Source organism: Athene noctua, chromosome 15 (genome assembly GCF_965140245.1).
Source record: "Athene noctua chromosome 15, bAthNoc1.hap1.1, whole genome shotgun sequence".
NCBI lineage: Eukaryota > Metazoa > Chordata > Aves > Strigiformes > Strigidae > Athene > Athene noctua.
Genome location: NC_134051.1, coordinates 8,460,972 through 8,484,818, shown reverse-complemented (window position 1 = coordinate 8,484,818; position 23,847 = coordinate 8,460,972). Strand labels below are relative to the sequence as shown.

The 23,847-nt window shown below is 38.7% G+C and overlaps 1 protein-coding gene across 1 annotated transcript in view; it reads right to left on the bottom strand.

Moving 5' to 3' along the window:
• Window positions 1–23,847, bottom strand: part of MAD1L1 (mitotic arrest deficient 1 like 1) — a 377,323-nt gene that overhangs the window by 343,112 nt on the left and 10,364 nt on the right. The window contains exon 9 of the mRNA XM_074918998.1: window positions 23,273–23,334. Coding sequence (XP_074775099.1) covers window positions 23,273–23,334 — 62 coding nt within the window. The remainder of the gene's footprint in view (window positions 1–23,272; window positions 23,335–23,847) is intronic.

The following is a 23,847-nucleotide window of genomic DNA, read 5'->3' as shown; positions in this document are numbered from 1 at the left end:
GATACGTCTCTTTTGAAGCAACTGCAAAATTAGCAATTAATCCAATCAAGCCATAATTTGAAGAAGGGAAGAAAAAAAGGAAGAAAACTGTTTTAAACTCTAGTCAATAGAATTTTGGGGTGTTTTAATGAAATAAGGGGGTTTTTCTTCCCAATGTTAATGATATGGCATCATAACAACTAAACTTTCAAGTTTCATTTCTACTTTAAAGATGTATTTAAGAACTCAACAAGATAAAATTAATCTTAGTTTGGAAAAAAAAAATATCATTATTTTGGTGGGCATTTCAACATTCCCAACTTGTTTCTCATCCCTACCACTGCTCTAACAGCAAGCACAGAACAAACCACTGACACTTCATAAGCATGCAGACTGCACAGTTGAATATAACCTTACAAGTGCCTTAATAGGCCTCAAGGAGAGGGAACGTATACATAGTAGTGTCAAACCTGCTGATTTGGAAGGTAAGATAAAAATAGGTTGGGGCTTTTTTAATCTTCACCCAGAAGTCAGGTCATTGCATACTGAATCACATGACATACAATGTAGAGCTTTGAGAGATCATGGTGAAACAAAATTAATTTTCTACAGTTTGATTTTAAAAGTGCTAGAGCACATGGCTGAGCTTTTTACACAACCAGCCCAGAGAGCATTGCCTTTCCAAAAGGGATCCAGCTCACACAAATCATCATCATAGACTTCCAGGCTTCTCTGGGTGCAATTCAGTGAGAGCAGCAGTACAAGTCTAATTGCCTGCTACCACTGAAGTGGCAGACACAGGCTCTGCTTGGTTCATTTTCTGCCACTGAAGGTCTGAATCCGCTTGCTGAAATTCTGCCTTTCAACAAGAAGCTGTTAACTGGCTCAGCTGTCTTCTCATCAAAACATATCCTGAAGCTCTCATTGAGCTTACAGTGCTACACTCCATGAGTCAGGTAACACCAGCCGCTTGGAAAAAGCAATAAGGGGACTCAAGGGGGAGACACGTGAACTGCCTAGCTCTCAAAAACTGGTGAGAAGTCAGGCTATCTATGTTGCAAGAGATCCACCATCATGTCATCATTTTGGTTTTTGGGGTGGATGAGTAATTGCATGCTCCCTCTCAAAGATTTTAGTACTGTCACGACTAGTCTTTGTTAAGAGTCAAAACTAACCTATGCTTTAAACATAAAAAAGATGTACTCCCACAGAGAAAGTACCTAAGCAGCAAGGGAAACAGAGAGTTAACTAGAAAAACAGTATAAACTATCCTGAGCTCTTACGAATGACAAGTATATCCAGACACAAGCTCAATTTGGACTGCTGCTAACCCACAGGGATGTCCTTTAATTGCTCTGCTGTTTCACATTACAGCATTAGGCTGACCACTCGGTACAACAGGAACAAAACATGCTTGGATCTCCACTCAGCTGCCACTCTTTGGGTTTTTTGGCACAAAAGATAATGATTTGCAGCATAAATAAGGAATTTTTTAAAAACAATGTACTGACTCTAAAACTCTTACTTATGCTTGACATTTTCAAAACAACCAAACATACTTTGTGCCCTGTTCTTGACTCTCTCCTTAGACAAAACCAAAAAAACAATCTTTTTGGTATTATGATACAGATGAAATAAATTCCTTCTTGCAGCATGCATTGCTATGCCTCACCCCACAGGAAATAGAAAGGGAGAGATAGTTCACATATTTCAATCATGCTGTAACACAAAAGGATTTTAATTTGGCTTAAACTCAGTTGCATAAAATGAAATAGTTTAAAAAGGCAAAGATAAGGCATTTAATATACAAGTCAAGAAACATGGAGCATATCTGCAAAGTTAATAAATATTCTGTATGCTATGTTTTTCAAATGTAAGAAAACAAACACTTCTTAAGGTCTTCCCTTTTTCAGGTTATCAAGGAAGCACAACAATCCTATTGTACTTATTAATCCATAAGAACCAGTGTCTTTGAAATGCTTTCAAACCATTGCTTGGTATGATGCAAGGAAAGTTCTCGGTCTCTAACAACAGAGACTCCATACAGCATCAACAGCATTCTTCTCCAAGTCACACAGCACAGCCCACAGTACTGTATTCTCCATCCCACTCTTGTCTTTTTTTTTGTCTGTATCTCATCAGTGCTCCATTTCTTATTAAAAACAACAAGAAGTCCCATATTAAGGAGGGTAATCCTTAAGAACCTTAAAGATTCCATCACAATCAGTTTGAAATTCTATTTCAATAGTACAGTTATAGCCTTGTACTATTCAAGGCTCTAAAATTACATCTGTGGATAAGTTCCTTTTGCTCAACTTTTCCCCAAAAAAGCAACACAGATTAAAGATCAAACAGAAAAAGATACTACCCACAAACTTCTAAAGCACCTTTTAGCTATTTACCAGCACTAGCACAGAGGTAGTGAAGTCAGAAATGATCATAAAGGATTTTCAAAAATGGCTGTTGCTGCTCACATACTAGACTAAATATCAGCATGATCTTTACAATTAAAAAGCAAATGTTTTTTCTCAATTTGCAATTTAATTTAGTGAATATAATTATATATTAATGATGATGCTGAAAGGAAATTGTGGCATATAATTTCATACCTACTGCCCTTAAGATCTCATGCACAAAATGTAAACACATTTAATAATGTAATGTTTCATTTTACTGTAGCAGCAGCAAAAGATATTTTAAGTATTTTACCCCATCATGAACTTAATTTGAGGAAAAAAAACAGCTAAAGGGAAAAATAAAGTCATGAAATTAATAAAATAACTTATTTTAGGAAGTCATGACTAGGGTAATTTTTCCTGTAGTTTCCATTTGTCAATGGAGTTGGAGCAGTCATCATGACAATCCAGAACTGGGCAGAGAGGATAATGTGAACTATTTGCTGAGAAAAATTAAGGCTTCACAAGGGGGCTGGGGAGTGGGGGTAAACCAAACTAATCTAAACAACAGAATTGCAGAAAAATACCAATTATTTATTCTAACCACATGGGTGTCCTAAAATTTTCAAGGCATTTGGATAATTGTAAGTAATCCTAAGAAAAAAATTATTATCTGAAAACTCGGGCTGAAATACAAAGATATGCTCAGTGGAAACAAACTCTGAATATACAGATGATGTATCTGTCAAAGAAGGATCAATCAGCAGAGGATCATTAGAAACCTCCAAATCTATTCCTGGACAATTACTGGGATTACATGAAGCTAGGAAAGTGTCCTGACAGCCAAAACAAAGGTAATAAATTAAAATTCCAAAGTATCAGGCAGAAGCTTTTCGTCCTAAATTTCACGTCAATGAAAGAAAACTAGTTCAGAAATTTGTTCCTCATGAAGCTGAGGGCCAGTAGGGATGGCTGGTTACAATGGAAGGATTCAAGTAAAAAACCCCCTAGCTTCCAAATTAAGCAGAAAGTTTATTGACTCAGTCTGTTTATTCACATAATCCTGACATAATTTTACTGAACCTCTGCCAGTTCCCTTTTGCTAGGTCACTTCCAAGACATATGAAGACACTTGGATCAGCCTAGAAATCAGGCAACATCAGCTTCTTTTCAAGAGTGGGGTGGGAGAGGAAGAATACAAACACGAAAAAACCCCCACAACTCACATGTACCCAACATGCCCTTCTGGCATAACTTCTACCCACCCACATGGAAATCACTAACACAGAGGCAACATTTTAACAGATAACCAGGGCTTGTCTGATAAGAAACGGAGCTAATACTGTAACCAAGACTAGGTACTTACAATATTTGTCTATTTGACTATTTTACAGATTTCACTAAATTGATAGTCTTGTTCTTTTGACATCTGTCTGAGATAATCCTTGCAGGATATTAATTTACCTAAATTCTTGTATTGTTTTCAACATCTTTATTGATCGCATTGTTTTCCCAGACTCTTATCAGCTGAAAATATTAGTCAGCAGTAACACAAAATCCCTAATCTTGAGCAAGAGAAAATTAATGACTGCCTACAGGTCCTTGCGCGAGTCTAGACCATATTTTCGGCTACTTTTGTATAAAGTGATTTGACATGCCATATATTATTCTTATTTACTTCTGATTACAATCACATACCTCTTCAATCTCACAGCAGAAATGGTCACTTTAAACTGCAAATTTAACCTACAGTAAAAGTTATTCTAACTTTTTTTTTAAATACCATTCAAAACCATTTAATACCATTCAATAACATCAGTCACAGGTAAATTTATGATGACAATTTTAGAAAGGATGAAAAGCATACTGCTTACATGTTCAGCTGGGATACTAAATTATTCTTTCAGACAAAACAATGAGGTTAAACCTGTTGCTTCAATTAATTAAAAACTGTCCAAACTCAAGCAAAGATTATTTCAAAGTTTTTTACAGTAGATGTCTCAGTCAGAAGCAGAAAGTAAAACATCCTAGTTTCAGCAAATGTAGGAGGTTAAAAACCTTACTGAAGTATAGAAAACACATAGCTGATAAAGGATTATATGTATCATGAAAATCAACAGTGGAACAAGTAGAAAATGCCTAAGGAAAATGCTTACATTGTCAGTGACAGCGTATTCCTACAAGTTATTTGTATTGATGGCAGAAAAGGCACCAGCTACCACTGAGGCCCCATTTATGATGGATACATCAAGTCCATAATACACTTGGGATAAAACTAGATTTCTCTAGAAAACAGACCAAAGCAAGGCCTTAATTTTTAGAGTCTGAAGCACAAAGAGTTTAAATAATGAGACTGGAGACACCCAAAACACTCTAACTCAACTTCAGTGTAAGAAAACTTAACCCCATATTGATTTAAAGGACGATTGAATCTATCAACCGTAAGAGCTGCACCCTAAATCTTTTGTTTCTTAACTTGTAAAGCAGTCAAACATCAGTATGCAACACTATTTTTGAATGCCATACTAGTAAGTTAATCCTAAAACATGATCTTAAATCCCAGCTTTTTGCTTAGGTTAGCCTCACATTTAGCTATTGTATCATCTCCCACTGAGTTCATTTACCATTCAGAGCCTGTTGCTCAGTTACTGGTTTTAACAAATCCATAAGCACGTGAGCTCTCTATCTCTAACCCCCACCATCTGTCTCAGGCCTCCTCACTTAATGAGGCACATTTCTCACTCAGCTGTCCACAAGCTGGCAAGTGAGCTTAACTTCAGGAAAACGAATTACACACGTCCCCAGACACATGTAAATAAAACGAAGACATTTCAGATTTGCAGTGCTGCCTTCAAACCCTCTCCCCCAGCTCAGGGAGGATTAAAAGGGACTTCAAAGCAGCCTGAGTTCCAATTAAAACACTGTGACCACCCCGGGGACGCAAAACTATTCCTCTGATTAGTGAGATGCGCTCTTTGAACTGTTTAGCTAAAAAAAGCTTTCAGAACTTTAAACAAATGCAGTTATTCTCTCTCTTTTTTTTTTTTTTTTTAAGTTTCAAAAATTAAATATTCAAAGTGAAGGACAAACAACATTTCAGACCAAAAGTTTTACAGAAGCCCATTAACATGTCAGCTCTAGGCATTTACTAACAAACATGAGACATACCAAGACCTGAACACTGCAGTCCCAGTATAAACCAGATGATACAAATCATTAGAATACAACCACCCAAAGAGTGTCACTGTTGCCACATGGTGCTGGTACACCAGTATTACAGAAAACCAGTACAAAATCCCAATCCCATCATCTCTCAGGCACATCAATCCCACCTCATTTTGAAATTCTGCTTTCTTTCTTAACATTTAAGTCTCCCAAATCACACATATAAAGCTTCTCATCTGCAAGTCCTCTGACACACAATTACAATAAAACAGTTGCCCTCAGCCTTGGCAACAAGCACAGATTTAAATCAAATGCTCTTCCTACGTTTTCCATAAGAAAAAAAAAAAAAAAAAAAAAAGAAAAATCCAACTCACCCCACCCCCTCAGTCTCTCATTCTCAAAACCAGAGTTGGATTACATACTCTGAAAGTTTTAACATCAAGAAGAATGAGGAACATAAAGAACAAATGCTGGGAAAATAACTGAGTCTTGGAGCAGTCAAAGCAGTCAGAGCTAAGTAGATATAATAAACCTGCCTGTGAAAGCCAAACCCCAATCACCATCATACAAAAATAATGAATAATTCATGTCGGAAGGAAATAGAAGCAGACTTTAAGACTTGTTCATCGAAAGTTGAACTGCTATAGTGTAATCGCATTAAAGATGTAAACAGTGGCATTTCAGCAATTACTGTTCTCCTTTTGCCAGCTCACTCTCAAGAACCAGTACATCAGCTCAGCTGCCTGCATCAAACACAGGGTTCAGAGCAGCCAAAAGCAATTATGGCTTCCCAGTGTCTTTGCCACGGGCTCCTGTGACTGGGATTAAGATAAGGACTGGATTGTTGTCACAACCATTTTGACACCAACTTGGCTTACTGCTGTCACCAAGTTTTAGAGACTTTGAATGCCTGAAGCTATTAAGGGAGGTACTAATAAAATTGGGTGATAAACAGTTTCTAAAATTTGAAAGGTATTCACAGAAGAGAAAGAGCTCCTACTCTCTTCATTAAAAGAAACAAAACCCAAAACATTCCTGTTTCACACCACTTTTGCATCCTTCCCTGCATCCACATTTACCTTCAAGATCTTATTTCATCATGCTGTATGATACAGCATACATGACTACCCACAACCAGTTACTTTTGCTTTGGTGAACAGATGGTACAGAACCAACCAGACAACTAGAGTTAAAAAACATCCTTCTAAAAGTCTTCACAGTGTCCCCATTGGAGATCGCTTCCTCCTAGCTCCTCCAGAACCTGCAGCTTCCTGACTGTTCATCGCTAGCATGACTGCAGTTCTGGACAACAGCTCCACCCTTGAGGAAAAGATGCATCAGATATTCCTAACTCCTCAAATTCCACTTCAGCTTGATTGGAAAGCTACTGCAAAGCATTTATAACCTAAGTGTAAATGGTAGTCCTATTTACACATTAAGTGTTATATAACTCTGATGCTAAAGGTATCTACTTTGGGCAATAGTTTCAGTGAGCAAGCACAAATGAAAGCCGCAGCCATTAAACCACAAAACAATTTAAAGTCACTGGTGCAGAGCTACATCAGCTTCTTTCCTCTTAAACTTGTCTCAATTCTTAATTCTTTCCTGTAATGTTACCAAGAAAATTTTTAATTTACTTCAACCATTCAGAGAGACGGGGACGAGTCTCTTGAAACAAGGAACAAGCGCCAGGACAAGAGGGAATGGCCTCAAGCTGCATCAGGGCAGGGTTAGACTGGCTATTAGGAAGTATTTGTTTCCAGAAGGGGCTGTTGGGCGTTGGAATGGGCTGCCCAGGGCAGGGGTGGGGAGTCCCCATCCCTGGAGGGGTTCAAGAGTCGGGTTGACCCAGCGCTGAGGGATCTGGTGGAGTTGGGAACAGTCAGTGGGAGGTTAATGGCTGGACCAGATGATCTTCAAGGTCTTTTCCAACTGAGATGATTCTGTGGTTTACAACTTGCACATCTGCCAGCTAAAAGCATTCTCTAATCTCAACTCAAACCTCCTTCCTCTGCTGAACCACTGTTTCCCTCATAAAATTCGCCACTTAAGAAGCATCTCAAAGAAACAGTGCCAGAATTATGCATGTCTTGTAGAACTTGATACCTCCACTATGTTTCATACTTAACTGCAAAGACAGGATTAAAACAAAACCAAAGGCATATGGAAAACAAGTCCCTCTGCTCAAAAGTAACTTTGCAAACGCTTACAGAACACTTGGCCACAAGCTGAGCATTTACTCTTTGCAGGGTTATGTATTAAGTCCAGGATTTCTGAATTGCCAAAACACCTTTTTTCTACCACATTTACTACAATTTTCTGACAAGAATAAAAAATCTGCACACGGCAAATGACAGTGAGAAGATGCTCTTAAAATTCTCTAATGGTTGTCCATGTGGAGCCTTTTGTAACCCTGTGTAAGGGGATGACTGACAAAAAAAAAAAAGCCGCCACATCTTTAAATTCTACCTTTCATGTAAGGAGATGAACTGTTCAATCAGTGTGGTGAGAAACAAACAGAAAGGTTCAACAGTGCAAGCCTCCACGTGAAACCAATACCTCTCTGCACAGGCATCTTGCTGCCCTGTGCACCTGCCTCAAAAAACTGAGTCAAACAAGCGGATACATCCTCCACTGGCATTCCTTTTTCCAGAGAGGACCACTTTCAAAATCCTGAGGGAATGGGCACAATTACTGTAGCAATAGATTCAAATATATGCTACAAAAACTTTTTGCTTCAAACCCAGCGAACTACATAAACAATCACAAATCCCATCTGCACATTCACTAGTCTGTAAAACTATCCATTTTTTATCAGGCTTAAAATAAATGCTCAAACACACAGCTTCTCCGAAAGAAGAAATGAGAGCTGCCTATTGATTTTGTATCAGGGCTACCTCGGAAAAGAAGGGGAAGAACATAATAGTTGAAACTAATGTTACTCCCCCCATCCTCCCTTCAGAAAGCACAAAGGCTTTAACTACATGAAACCAGCTCAACTGTGTAGTTACCCTCTGAAAGGCCATCAATTACGTAAATTGGGCTGTGTGGCAGAGAGGAATAAAAATGAGACAGGGTCAAACCAGCTCTGGAATTAATTTGGGGAGGGAGAGGGTATATTTCAAAAGAGGGAGGGTTTTTGTTCTCGCCTTCCCTCATCCCCTCACTCTCCAGCAATCGTCATAGCCCAAAGAGACGGCAGAAGATTTCATTAATAAATTTATTTCAACTTGCTTTTCAATGGTGCTAAAAGTGTATGCAAATCCATTCATAATTAGGTTTAAAAATTCCATTTCATGGGATAATCAGACTTCAAAAAACTCAATTTTAGTTTTAATCAGATTTTAACAAGGATATTAAGTCCATTTCGTTCAGAAGAGGGAGAAACGGTGAATTTAACACAAAATGTATTCAAGCTTAGCCCTGGGAGATAATTAAATAAAATTAATTTGGCAAGGGTTGTCTGTAAATGGAAACACTCCAGACAGTGGAGCACGTTTCTGAAGGAAACAAAAGCAGTTCATTACTGTACAAACAGATACAAAGCTTATTGTTCAGACAGAAGGGAATTGCAGCTCTTCCACAACAGCAAGACAACCTGAGCCCTCGAGCTGCCTCTGACAAATGCAGCAGTTTGTGGAGGAGGAGAAGGTAGTTATTTCCTTCTCCTTTCAGCTAAGTCCCTTAAACTATCCTGGCACAGCAAGGATGGAAAATGCAGGGGACAGCATATACTAACCTCATGATTCCAAATTATCAAGCCCAGAAAAGGATAACAAACAACACAGCAAGAGACAGCTTCTTAAAACTATGAAAACCCATGTGCAATTTGAAGCTGTCAGCAAGATTCTTATCAGATACAATTCCATCAAATTCCATGTAGTCATTTAGTCCCTACACCATAGATCTGAATCCCAACTTAACACCAAAAGAATCCCATTCTCCCTGACATAATCCACAGACTGATATGGATGCTAAAACCTTGGTAACTGTCCTCCTGATGCTTCAATTCTGAAGGGCCAAATATTGATTTTGTATCCCTTACAATCTTAGACACAAAAATGTGGTTCTTTTCACACTGTATATTATCAGATTTGTCTGACCCTTAACTACTATCATCTTGCAGTACTACAGGCTGTCCATGAAAGTCACTTCTGGCAAATACTTAACCAACATACATAATGAAAACATAAACAGAATGTCTGACTCTAAAGCAAAGTTAAGGGTTTCATTTGTGTCCACCAAACTATTCCCCAGCATTGGATACTGTTAAGACTCGGCTGGACAGGGTGCTGGGCCATCTTATCTAGGCTGTGCTTTTGCCATGAAAGGTTGGACCAGGTGATCCTTGAGGCCCCTTCCAACCTGGTATTTTATGATTCTTTGAAACTCTACTGACCTAGATGCACCATCATTGAAAAGAACAGTACAGATACAAGAAACAGACAAATATTTTAGAAAAAAACTATTTAAAATATCTAACTACAGTCAAAAGACTGACATTGAGAAATAGCACATTTATCTTTAGCAGCTGTCATAAGCCATACAGACAGGAGCACACACATTTTCCAAAACTTAAGTCTACCCAATTGAAAAAAAGCAAATTCAGAGCACTTTTTCACTCTTCCTCTCTACCAGCCTTCCAAATATATCAGTTATTACAAAGCACCAATTGCATTTTCCCTTGCCAGCTCATTGCAGACAGGCAAGCCGATAGGTGTTCTGTCACCTTGACAAGTGGGCCAGCTATCCAGAAGGCAGATGATGTCTTTGCCAAAGTCACACGGGAAACCATCAGGCCTAAATGAAAGGCTTGTCACAAAATAGGCCTGATGCCAACCTTGGCTGCTAAATTTGCAGAAAACCACCTGAAGCCACAAAGCTTTAACACTGGGAATACAAAGAGCATACAGTCAGAAATGTTATTTGCAATGTACTAGCAAAACTGAGCAAAAAAAAATTCCTAACTAGGTTAAAAGCATCATCTTCTGAACCAAGCCAATAGCAGAGCTGTGAAGTATCATCAAAAACTGTCCAAGCTAATTAATGAACCACTGACTTCTCTAATTGAGGATACCAATAGTGAACACATTCTCAAAGCCAGATATTTCATTTCTGTCCTCCTTACAGAAGTTAGTAGGATTTCAAGCCCTCACTGAGCAGCTTCATGTGTACCTCAGAAGGAGAACACTTGTTTCATTCAAACAGAAATTAATTTGGTCAGCAGGGTACAACTCAGGAAAAATCCAGAATCTCCTATTTCTTCCTACCCGAAAGATTGATCTTCCTTTCACTACATTGTTCATATCAGACTATCTCTGGAGGAGAGTTTAAACAGCTAATGAGAATTCAAAAGCAATTCCAGCAAGAACAACTTGTGCTAGAAAATGGTTCTTGCAGTAGCTGCCCATTACTCCCCGCGAAGAGGCACAGCAATTGTTAACTTCGCTGACAAGACTTGAGAATAACATAGCGAAAGGGAGGCACTAAGGATTGAGTCAAAGTGGTACTAGGAGAGAAGAGATGCTCAAGATCTCAAGTAAATACATTTCTAGAAAAGCCAAAACTGTACCTACATTGGAAGGTTAGGCACTCTGACAGATCTTATTTCCATTTACAGCAAAAGGAAGCAAAAGTTGAGAGCTGCTGCAATGTGCAGAGGTTTCTAACATGCTGTTCCAAAATGTATCACCCTCTTAGGAGAATGCCATTCTTCTTCAATTAGAAGAAACATTCCACTGCCAGATGATGACCAAAATACGTGCAGAAGACATTTTAGTGCATCAGAAGCCACTGGGGAAAAAAAAACAGCCAAACACACAATACAAAATCTCAAAAATTTATAAAAATAAGCTTTGCTGATGCACTCCCTGCATTCTACATCAGTGGCAGGGAGGGAAAAAAAGCTTCCATACACCTCCACCTCTTAACTGGCTTGGCTACACAGAGTAGTTGGGCATGTTTTATCTTCTTTCTGCTGAAAATGCCTGGCTCCATTTTCTACAAGCTATTTGCACCTCACAAAGCTTAATTTGAAATCAGGAGGCCTGAGCTGTTATTTCAGCTGTCCCAGTCAGTACTTTGAAAATAACCTCCAGACACTAACTGATTCCAGGTGTTCACTAAACACAGGGATCCACTCAGCCTCCAACACCTCCCATCTTTGCTTTCAAAATGGGCATCTTTCCAATTACCACAGGCCCAATTCTCTTGACAGCTTGGTGCAGTGTCTGCTCTCATTCATGCAGCTCCCATGTGGCTGGTCTTCCTAACTTATAGTTCGTCCTCATCAGTTCAGGGAGAACAGAGACTGACCCATGTAACACACTTAACAGCATCGTACATAGAGGAAGGAGCAGTCACACAGTAAAACTGGATCATGAGGTTAAGACAAAAAAGTACTTTTCATTTCGTCTCAAACAGAACTGCAGGAGAAAAAGGCATCATTTATGTAAACAGCAGCAATTTAGGAAGCTCACTTCTCTCTAGTATTTTACACCTTTGTTGCATACTGTTTCAAATAAAGATTATAATTGAAAGAGTATCAAAGCAAAATATTTTTCTGTTCATTCTAAGCACACAGTACACAGTATCTCCCATCTGCAAGAGTTTTTACTTTTAAAAAAATGGGGGTGACACCAAGTAAGAATCTTGATGCTTACGTAAAATCCATGCTGCTGAGAGTTAACAAACTGAAGTCCACTTCATGTACTGCACGATACTCTGGATTTTCCTATCTAGACCAGGACACCATAATCTCAGACACTGGACTAGAGATGGATTAGTAAATAATCCAATCCAACATAGCAATTTCTGTGCTATAAATTATTTTCAAATAACAAACTAAACTTATGTAATCACATCTAGTTCAAGAGAACCTTGAGGCATTTATCACACTAGTCTTTTAACTCACTAACATTTTAAGTTCACTATACCGTTTAAGAAATGTTTGAAAATATTGGGCAGTGCTTTTACTACTACAAGCCACATCACTTTTTTCTCTCAAAACAATGCACGCACTAAGGTATATATACAAGCATATTCCCTTTAGTAACATAGCTTGTGAGGAAAGAATATAGGCAGGTGAAAACATGCTTTGGTCAAAAATATCCACTGGCAAAGAGGTCCCAAGGGCATAAAGACTGCAGATAAAGGACAAGGCTTACATAACAATATCACAAGGCATTTAAGTTAGCTTGTTGGAACTGGAAGCATTTCAAAGATGCTAAAACACTGTTCAATGTTCATACATTTCCAATTTTCTGCCACCCCATCTTGATGTTACTGAGCTAGCTACCCTGTTAAGTACAATTAAAACTGAAATTTAGATCTTTCCTGGCTGATCCAGTACAGAATTCCCCCCTGCACCAATGACGAACCAAAGACAGATGTTTAAAGTAGCACCTTCCTAGCTACCATCGGAAGTATGAATCCTTGCTCTAGGTTTGATGAGGTTAAGCACTAACCAGGAGTGAATCATTTTCAAAACACCATCAAGATAACTTGCATCGAACAGGCTCAGAAAAGCTTCTCACATGATACAAATCATATTTCAGTCTTATCTACACTGGCAGATAAACTCTTCTTAATAGCTCAGCACATTTTTCAGCAAACTGCTTATTTCTCAACATGAATAAAGGTCAGCTGTTCTCATGCTCTGGGTCCCTATCTACAATTGTTGTTCTGTGTGGGCAAGAAGATGGACATAGTCTACTTCCATTCCCTAAACACACACACCCCTTCCCCCTTTTCCAACTGCAGTTTTCAGAATGCTGGTATTAACCAAGGCCTGCAATTCCAAACTAAAACATACTGCCCCACTCTTCCTATTCTTGAGCCTATTCCCTTGCTTACAGATTGGGACATGTGCATTCACATAGAAGTGGCACTGAAAAGGATCTTTCAGTTTAGGTCCTGTCTAGTCCTTTGCTATTAGGAAGTCACATCATCTCTTCCATAACCTTGTGGAGCTTCAACATAGCAGCAGTAATTTGCATATTTCTAACTCCACTAGAAGCTGCATTCTGAATTTAGTCTTTCTAAAAGTTTGAACCTCCTTCTAGCTGTATTCATGACAGGGTTACAGCAATTTGATTTAAATGCCAATCTAGACTTTAGTATAGGTGGTTCTTTTTCTCACTGGTATTGACCCCCCTTCCTCCTTCTCCCCTCCATCCATGTATTTCTTGATAGCAATCACATTTCCTGCCAGCCTTTGCCAGAGGAGGCCAGTCTTTCCATTCACCACTGGGGGTGGCTCTCAGGCTCCTACCAGTAACCCTTTCCTCATTTATTTCCCACTGTCTTCCTCCACAGTGGGTGACCAGAACTCTGAGATGCATCTCCCAGGCCATCTACAGAGGCACTTTAACACTTTCTCCTCCATGGAAGTTCTTCTTCTGGTGCATCCTCTGAGTGAGAATTAACAGCCACCCTGTTGTAAACAAGTACACAGCCCTTCTAGCCCTTTCCACTGCATGTGCTGCATTTTACAAAGTAAGTTTGCATTCAGCTCCCAATTCTGTGAAGCCTTGTGCTTTGTTTCACTGAATTTTGTCCCACTTCTTCACTCTAATCCTTAGGGTCACTCAGTTCTGCATATCCAGCTTTTATGTATTTATGAATCCTCTGAACTTGGCATCATCAGCCAAGTTTTATCAGCACACACCAAATTTTTGCCCCAAAATCATTAACAGAAATACTAAATAAAGCAGATACTAAGGCTAATCTTTGAGGAATTCTACTTATCCTCACATTTTCCTTTCAACAATTCTAAATCTATGCCTGCTTAAACAATTCCTTATATGCTCTAAAATCCTTCTATTAATTTCCACCTTCTCCCACATGGTTCATACTTTCCCAAGTGGCTCTCTTGATCAAATGTTTCAGTGAAGTTCAAGTAAATAAGATATATTGTGTTTTATTTGATAAGATAATCAATTGTCTAGACAAAGAAAGATGTTACGTTAGTCTGGCACAATCCATCTTGGTGCTCCTTGATCCAATGAACAAGGCAGATTCCGTGCCCTGTAGATAAAGGCCATGCCCACTAGTCCAAGGGAGGAGCACAATACAATACTAACTGAAGCATTTTGGTTTGCTTCTATTTAGAACAAGTCTGAGCATTGAGAAGGGTTTTGAAAAAAGCATTGCTATGCTAAAACAAAATCCTCCTCAATAAGCATTTACAGGATCCATTTTTACATTTTTGTTTAAAAGTTCCTCTGCAAAAACAAAACTCTGGGGATAAATGAAGTATAATAAATACACTGCACATCTAAGGGAGAGAAGGCATAGCACATCGAGAGCCCCAGCAGAAAATTTAGAACTGAAATACTGAAAGATGCTAAAATGGAAATGGAAAGGTAAAATTAAAAATTAGCTAGAGATTATAGTGGTTATTGAGTTTGTGGAATGACCACATGAGAGGCTGAATAAAAATCAAGCATGAGCGTTTGAGCTCTCTGACAGTGACAAACTATCCCCTTGCTGATTAGTCTCTGCTATTTAAATGATAATTTTACTTTAAGGCAAACAGGACTGCTTAATGTAAGGAAAGTGGCTCTTCATAAAAGTGTCTGTATTTTTGAAAGCTTCTCCTTCACAGCAGAGTGAGCACCTAAGTTCAAGCCATTTACACATAACATGGGTCACTACACGCTGGAAGAAAGCGAACTGCTTTCACCCAACTGTTTTTCAACAGCTTCTCACTTGCAAGAGATACGGCACCAACACAAAATGAAATGTCTAACTGGGGAGGCCCCCATGACAAACAAATCACCTGCTATGCAGAAGTCCACACCAGCACACATTTCTAAAACCACTCCTGTTCCTAGCGGAAAAAGAACCTTAAGTTTATTGATTTGGGAAATGCACCCTATATTCAAGCTGGGACAATGCTCTATATTCTGATAAAGAAAGTCAATGGAAAAAGAAGTGATATTTTCCAATTAAAAAAAGGGTCCATGGGCATCTTCACTTTCAAAATAAAATTCTTATTCCCCTAGTAAAAATAGTCCATCTTTTCTTTATTGTCATTATTCTCCATACAGTTCCTGTAGGCAAACTACTGAAGTTCCTCAAATTATTCTTCAAAGATGGGTAGCATGCTAAGCTATTGTTCAGTAGTTTTCCCCATCTCCAGAATGTTAGATCTGTGATCCTGGAAAGACAGTTTGTTTAACTGTTCCCAGAGCTTTGAAATGCAAAGCAAGGACAGACATATTTTTGATGTGAGCTTGCTTACTTCTTACTCTGATTCTCTGATTATACATTACAGCCTCAGTCTGCCTAGATGTCAGGTGCTCATCCATTATGTTTTACACTCTTCCTATCTTTCCTTTAGTCTCAAGACTTATTACTCCGATATATTCAAATGGAAATAAAAGTATTAATGGCAAAGAAAAAAAGAACACTAATATTTTTGAACATCAGAGATAAGTACAGCATTTCTGGAGAAAATTATTATCGGATAGGAAAATACAGCAGGAAGCTTGGCCCAGCATTTCAGTGAAGAACTGGCAGGAACCGAACTACAATATTTTAAGAAATCTATGAAAAGAGGTGCAGATGGTTGCCGTATTAAAATTAAGTGGATCAACACCATGAGAATAGGAGAAGACTAAACTCTGGCTAAAGCACAGATTTGACATCGGGCTTCCAAACATCACATTTAAATACATTACTCCCAACACCCAAACACGGCCTGAAGTCTCCCACAACTACATTCCAACTACTCTGAAAACTAGAGCTTCAGATTTTGAGATGACAAAGGAACATATTCTCCCCACCACACACAAAAAGCATTATGTTCAGTAAAGCTAAAATCTAAGTCACTGCAGAAAGGTAAGAATAATGTACATTTTAACATAACAAGATAATGAAGATCAGAAGAGCTTAGAGCAATACTTCAGCACATGCTACATGTCACATTCAATAGGTGACAGCTTCCTCCAAGACTTCTCTGTGTAAACAACAGTGGCTTCAGTACACATACAATTACTGTAGAGACAACCACAATTAGTTCTCTCTTGAAACTTCTACCTCACTCTCTAAAGACAAAGATCCCCTTTGGAACTGTTCAGGTACTTCTCCGTCAATATTTTAACTGCTTCTAAAGCAATGCTTTCATCTTTTACACATACCAAGCCCTAAAAAACACTCAGCACGTAGCCTTTATTTCTAAATAAACACAATGATTATCCTCCTCATCCCTTCCAACCCTGGCTGTTCGTTGCCACTTCCTCTGCTCTGCTTTGGAACAGCACAAGTATTTATGCACCCACACTGTAAACCTTCCGAGGGACCAATCTGGCTCAAAGCTGTTTTCCATTCTAGATACTTTTTGCTATGCAGGACCACCTCCTTCAGCTGCAGTCCTCGCAGAACCATAAAAGTACCAGGTAGGAACAGAACATTTTCACACACACTTGAGTCAGAAGCCCCACATGACAGGAATGGCAGAACTGCTCTAAATTGAGACTAACTTGTCCTGGCAGAACTATGCAAGAGTAATTCACACAACATTAATGCCTGTGCAGAAGCCAGCAGAAAGCCCTATTTTGAGGGATTTTGAGGAATATTAGTAAGCCACATACACTGGCCCTCTGCACAAAGTGAGTTCTTTAATGTTTATCAAACATTCAACTTCAGTGGAAGACAAATTAAGCTCTTAAAAGTAACTGTAAAATGTAGTACTGTGTCTGTACAGGACAACACCAGATAATCTTTCCATGAGGTAAACAGATATAATCATAAAAGTTTCTCTAATAAGCTTTGGGTTTTTTGTTATTTGTGGTGTTTTTTAATTAGTGTTTCCCCCTACTTAGTGTTTATCTCCCTCTTCAGTGCCCTGGGAATTCCCACTGTGATGAGACAGCTTGCTTTACACTGGAAATCTGGTAAACAGCAGTCATGCAATTTTCAGTATGTTCACAGATCATAAATTACAATTATTTACATAAAACTCAGATGTACAAAATGAAGTTTCAACATCTTCATACTGTGCTAATTCTGATTTTCTTCTCCAACTTGGGACTTTGCTCTAAAGTAAGGGGCCACCATTAGCCAACCCAGACAAATCCCCCAAACATAGAAATTAGCCTTAAATTCAGGTCAGCAGTACAGTTTCAGCCAGCATCAAATGCTTTTAATTAGCTCGATTTCTTGCTTGGTGACAAAAGACCAGAGGGCTACAATAGGCTATTCTAATAAAAATATTTGCTCAACTATGGAGCGATCATGCCAGAATTATGGCATTACTGGAACTAGCAACAGTAAACCCCGGTCTTGTCTTGATTGGTTGCAGTTAATTAAGTATCCAGAAATGCATATAAGCAATTCAAATTATTTCAACGTGCACTGCTTTGTATATCTGTCAACAGATTTATTTTTTTTTTTAAACCAGTAACCACTTACTCATAATGGACATTCAGAGAAAGGTAAATTACTACCTTGTGAGAAAGGAGAAGATTATGAGCTTCATTCACTACTGCAAAGATATTCAATGCCTTAGATGGAAGAGAGTGCAGAGTAGCTAAGCATAGTTAATCAAGATTCAAAAAAGAAAGCAAGAGAACTCCAATATTCTCCCTTCTCTTCTATTCACTGCAAAAAAAGAGCACTAATCCACCACTAAATGCAGAATCAAGAAATCTGATTCCCTTTTCCCTCTCTCTCTCCTCCCTTCCCCCCAACTCCAAAAGCAGAATCTGCATAGAAGGACTTCCCGTTCTGAGTGTAGCACCTGTGTAATTACAAATTACAACTGTGCTAACCACTGTACTAAATAGAGATGCTTGCCACTTAATTAAACCCTTTCTTAGGGAGGAAATGCATACACATTCACACTATCTCCTCTTCTTAATTGGTCTCAGACATTGCAGGAAGCTAGTCCCCAAGATTTGTCAGCCAGCCAGCCCACAGATGTTTCAGAAAGAAAACCAGGTCAGCATTAACAGGTTCACTTCTTTGGCTCTAGGCGACAGGTCAGCAGATCAGTGTCTGCTGTCTGCAGCTGGCAGGCTCCACTAAGTGAAAATGGTCCTTAAGCATTGGCCTGAATTCCTGTCAAATCTGCACTTCTCTTTACAGGCCTGGACAGCAAGCATGCGAAACAGCTATAGCAGCTTAATGCGGTATCCTCACTGAAACCAACTAAATTTATCCTTGCAAATTGAAGGGCAACTATAGGTACTCTCCAAACCCATGCTTCATTAAACATAACAGCCCCCCCGAGGTCAGCCTCACACTGTAGGCATCGAGGGGCCAAGACCTGCCTTCCAACATAACCACAATTAGATGTAACTCAAGAATGACCATGGCTGGAGCCTCTCACACTACTCTTCTTTCTGATCCGTCAGCCTCATCTTTAATTTCCATACCGTACTCCACGGCCCCTCAGAAAAGGACAATGATCTCTCCATTGCTTCCCTGTGATGGGCATAGAAAAAAGGAAAATGATTCTGAAAAGTAACATCAACAAAACCTTTTCCTTTATCTTCCACATAAAAAAACTGAGCCTGAGCTGACAGTACTATCTGCAACAGAAAATGGTCCAAGAAGGAAAGATCTACTTAAATAGGTCATTATCAATATATTTGATCACCTTCCAATCCTTGATTACTCTAACATCAAAAGTCTATCACTGATAAAAAATAATTCTGTTGTGTATACAAAGAACTTTAAGCCCAGCAGGTGAAAATGTACAAACGTCATATAGTCACTACTTTCAATTAAAAACCCCAAAACAAAAAAACAAACAAAACCCCCACATAACACATTACTGTTTAGTCTTGAAAAAAAAAAATATTTAGACTAAAACTCCTCTGAAGCTGTTGCTTGTGGTCCACTTGTCAGCCTTCACAAATCTGCAAAACTTTCCATCAAAATTTCAACCTTTCAAAACTTGCAATCTTCTGCCATGTATGGATAAATACAAATTCAGCATTAACCCTTGCCAGCTGCTATCAATGACTATCATTATCTGACTTACTGCCTCATCTTTAAAACCCACCTGATGCACATTATTTTGCATCATTCTGTACTCCAGGGTGTATCTGTTCATGGATAGCAAAATCACCTGGCTAATTCATTAGAGGACAAAGGTGATACCAGCCAAATGTACACAAGCAGCAACAAAAAAGGCTTATTTAGATTAAAAGCTCACAGAACAAGAACTCTCATTTTCTATTTGGGTATCTTCTACATCCCACAGAAGGGTAAGTCCAGAGCAGTAACAGTGCTGCTCTAGAGGATGCAATTCTAAGGCTTGGGGTGGGGAAAAAAGAGTCGGGCTTTGAAGAACTCCTATTAAACAAGACAAACGGAAGAATGTGTGGTGTAAATATGAAGTTTACAGAGCTGGTTAGAAAAACATTCTACTCTGTATGCCATTAGAGAAATATGCACAAATCTTCTTCATACCAAGTTACTACAAGTTAGTACTGGACAAGGAGACAGCAATTGCACGCATGTATCATTAAACATATTTTAAAGGATTTGATAGCAATAACGAACAATTTTCCTTAGACTAGCTGACCCTTCTTAAGGTGACCAGTGGATGGTTTTTACGCGAGTCAGAACCTGCCAGACTGGAGAAGACCAGCTCTCTCCGCCAGCAGGAGAAAGGTTGCCATCTCGTGGGTGGTTGTGCACACTGACAGCCAAATAAAGCACCCGCCTTCTCTCACACACAACCTTCCTGAAATATTTTTCTGTTAAAATACATCTTGTTAATGGCAGCCAAGAAACTACCTGGAAAACATCTCAAAGCTAATAGTCCAACTCTGAAAAAACAACCAAGTCTGTCACAATTAACATGATTCTTCAGTGAAGATGGCCAACAACTCAATTACACAAATACTGGATTTTGAAGAAATACAAACTACACCCACACATCCTGGACAGTACAAGAAGCTTGTTTTCTCAACACAACTGTTTCCTAATAACAAAGTACTACAATAGCCACACGTGAAAACCCTTCTCAAAGAAAGTAAATTCCAAAATAAGTAAAACTTTCTACTCACAAAGCAAGAATTTCAAAATGTAGTGTTTTTTCCTTTTACAGTTGAAACCAAATCATACAGCAGGAATATCATGTCAGAGCAACAAATATATGAAAATCCCTGGCAGCATAACAGTAACATACTAAGAAGACCTACAAGACAAAATTACATCCACAATAAAAGACAAGAGCCAACTATACCCACGAGTAGGCAGTAAGAAGATCAAGATATCAAAAGGACATATAATTGAACACAAAAAAGATTATTTAGATTCATAGAGTGTATACATGAACCTTACATAACTATGGTGTGTATTATTTCATTATCTGGGTATTGTGTATCTTATAAGGATATTATATAATGTTTTTATAAGGCAGGTGTAATTCCACGGGCAAATTTTGGAAGGAACACTCCGCATCAGCAATGTAAGCACACCAATATGCTCTGGAGCTAAAGCTGCCTTTGTTTCCATAGTTTATGAGAGCAAGAGGAAACCCCGGGAGCTTACAAGTGGAATCCAGAACATAACATAGCAAACATAAGATTAGCCTTTGAGTAAACTGTTAATGAACTTGTTTTCCCCCCAAAAGATGAAACACTTAGCTCTTTCATTGTTACCAAAAAAGAGACCAGTACTAAAACCAGTAGGATTACCACTACACTCCTAAAACCTGCACCTCCTTTCCAAGTATTATTACATAAAATTACACTCTAAGGTCTCATAAGCCAATCTGACAAAAAGCCTGCTGGGACCAGGCAATCAGTGAACAGAAACCACAGAGAGCAGACACAGAACAAGCCCTGTGGAAGTGCTGGAGGAAATGAAAAACCTTTCTCTCCTAAAACACCACACACTGCACACACTTCCCTGATGTTCTCTGTACCAACGAAGCGCATGATAAGAAAAGATGAGAAATCCTAATGCATTCCCTTTTTCCTTGCTTATCAAGTTATTAGCAAACAGCACATTTCTCTGGCTCTTTGGGACAGCCATCCAACTTGTTCCTATTTTCTTCCAAGAGATAGGCAATTAACTCTTCTCAAGCTTTCACCAACAGCATACTCCAGGAACCTACCTAGGACAATGATCTCTCATCATCTTCATAACCCTGACCAAAAATTTACATAATTCATGCTGTAAGAAGTCTGAGCAACAACAACAAAAAAAAAAAAAGAGAAAGGGGAAATCATCCAGTTCCACTTGCTACAATTGCATGCAAAAGATGATTTTTCTCAAGAGCAATTCCCTTTTCTGTATGAGAAGATGCCATTAACAGCACTAAACAATATGGCCCAATCAAAAACCTAACACTTTACAGTGAATATTCTGATTTTAAATGAAGGAGTTATTAGACTTCAACAGGCAGAATCACTTGGTTCCAATTCTTTCCCCATGTGAAATTACTTCATTAAACCTTTAACAGCTTGAGGTAAGTAAAAAGCTTTTACTCCACTGTCTGATAGAACAGGTTTTGTGAAAAGGATTCATACTATTTCTGTCCATTCTTTGCCATAGAAGATTTAGCACAATTCTAACTTCAACTAAACGTATGTATCCTCAGCAGATGCAGGAGAGAATCTCAAGCATGCTACCTACTGGCATGCCTCTAGAAAAAGGTTCATTATCCCCATTAAGCAGAAAACAGTGAGAAAATTAAGGGGGCTTTCCTAAGTTTAACACAAGTATCTGTTACACAAGGCAATAATGTGCCCAAACCATACGTGCATATCCAAATACTCCTACTTCCAAACAGTCCCAGCAGTGTGCCTATATAGCTCTGTTGTCAGGCATGTGTAATGAATGGAATAAAGAAACAATTGGTAAAATTAGGTTCTGTGGTTCCTGTGGCAGCTCAGGCCTTGATTGAGTGTGAAGGGTGATCTGTACTGTAATGCTCATATCAAGACAGTTATTTACAAAGAAGCATCTCCCTTCTAGTGTAACAACAATGTAAATATTTAAAGAAATTAAAGCAGTGATGAAACATATGACACACAAAAGCATCGTAGCTACACAGAAAGCCTTCTGAGGTGGAAGAAAAAGATCAGAAGATGCACCATTTCCAGCCCCTTTTTATGCCACATACATACCAGAGACCTTAAAAAAATCTGGTTCAGTGCTCCAGAAAGAGCTCTTAAGTAACAGTACATAAAGAGACTGGCTGGTGTTCCAAAACATGGGGGGAGTGGGGCGTTTCCCCCCTTTTATAAGAAACTGAGTTTATTTTATGTAACAAGAGAAATGGAATAACCAAATTATCAACTGTTCTTAGGCTGCTTTAGGGAAGAAAAGTCACAGCAACATGATCTGGCAGTTTATTTCAATATCCAAATTTTAAAGAAATCATATGTACAACAATTTGTCACAAGTAACATATATACTCTTCTCTGGACATACCCTAAAATTCTTACAAGCTCACTTATTAAGCTAGCAGAATCTCTAAGTAAGCACAAATGTGGCTACAAGCAAGAAGTTCAAGGAACTCAAAATCGAACCTTGGCCTCAGAGACATTGGTCAAACTGACTTGGTGAAAAACATGTTGGTTCCCAAAGATACTTTATAACAGTGTGTATCTTATGGTTCTTCTCATATATAAGTACTGGAAAAGCTTCCACATGAAGAAGAGATAGCGAGAAAGCATGACCCACACATTTCAGAGATCAGATTATGAGGTAAGGCAAGTGGTTTAAAAGTTTTACCTCCCTACAGAGCTATAAGCACATACCTGATGTTCAAGCCAGTGCTCTGGTCCAGCTTCTCCCAGCTTTTTAATTTCTCCATAAGTTTCTAAAGTAGAAATCAAATAAGAGTTAGAGACACAGATAAATGTTCTAACAGCTCATCTGCCACACAGTTTTCTCATAATTCTTCATTCAAAGTCAGTGTCTTTCCTTTATCTTCTGTGGATTTCATGATCTTCTTACCTAGCACTTTCGGTTTGTCATTCTCCAGCCCTTACAAATATTTTCCCTGCCCACAGCTCTTCAACAGCACAGAACCCATGTTACACTTCAGCACTATAGATTACCTAACCCTGTGAGCTGCCATCACTGTACTAGACCTTGGTAAACTCGAGTCTTGGCAGTGGAGAAGAAATCAAGCTGTATTCTCAACACTGGTTCTGCATCAGCTGAAGTGCCCATTTCTCCACTTCCAGTTTCTCCTGTAGCTTTTTACTTCCAGTCAGTACCAAAATAGTATTATCTAAACCTGACCAGATACCACTATAGTTCTGCAGATCAACAAATTTACACAATCAGGTTAATCTCTTGACAACTTGCTGTATGCCTGATATAGGGT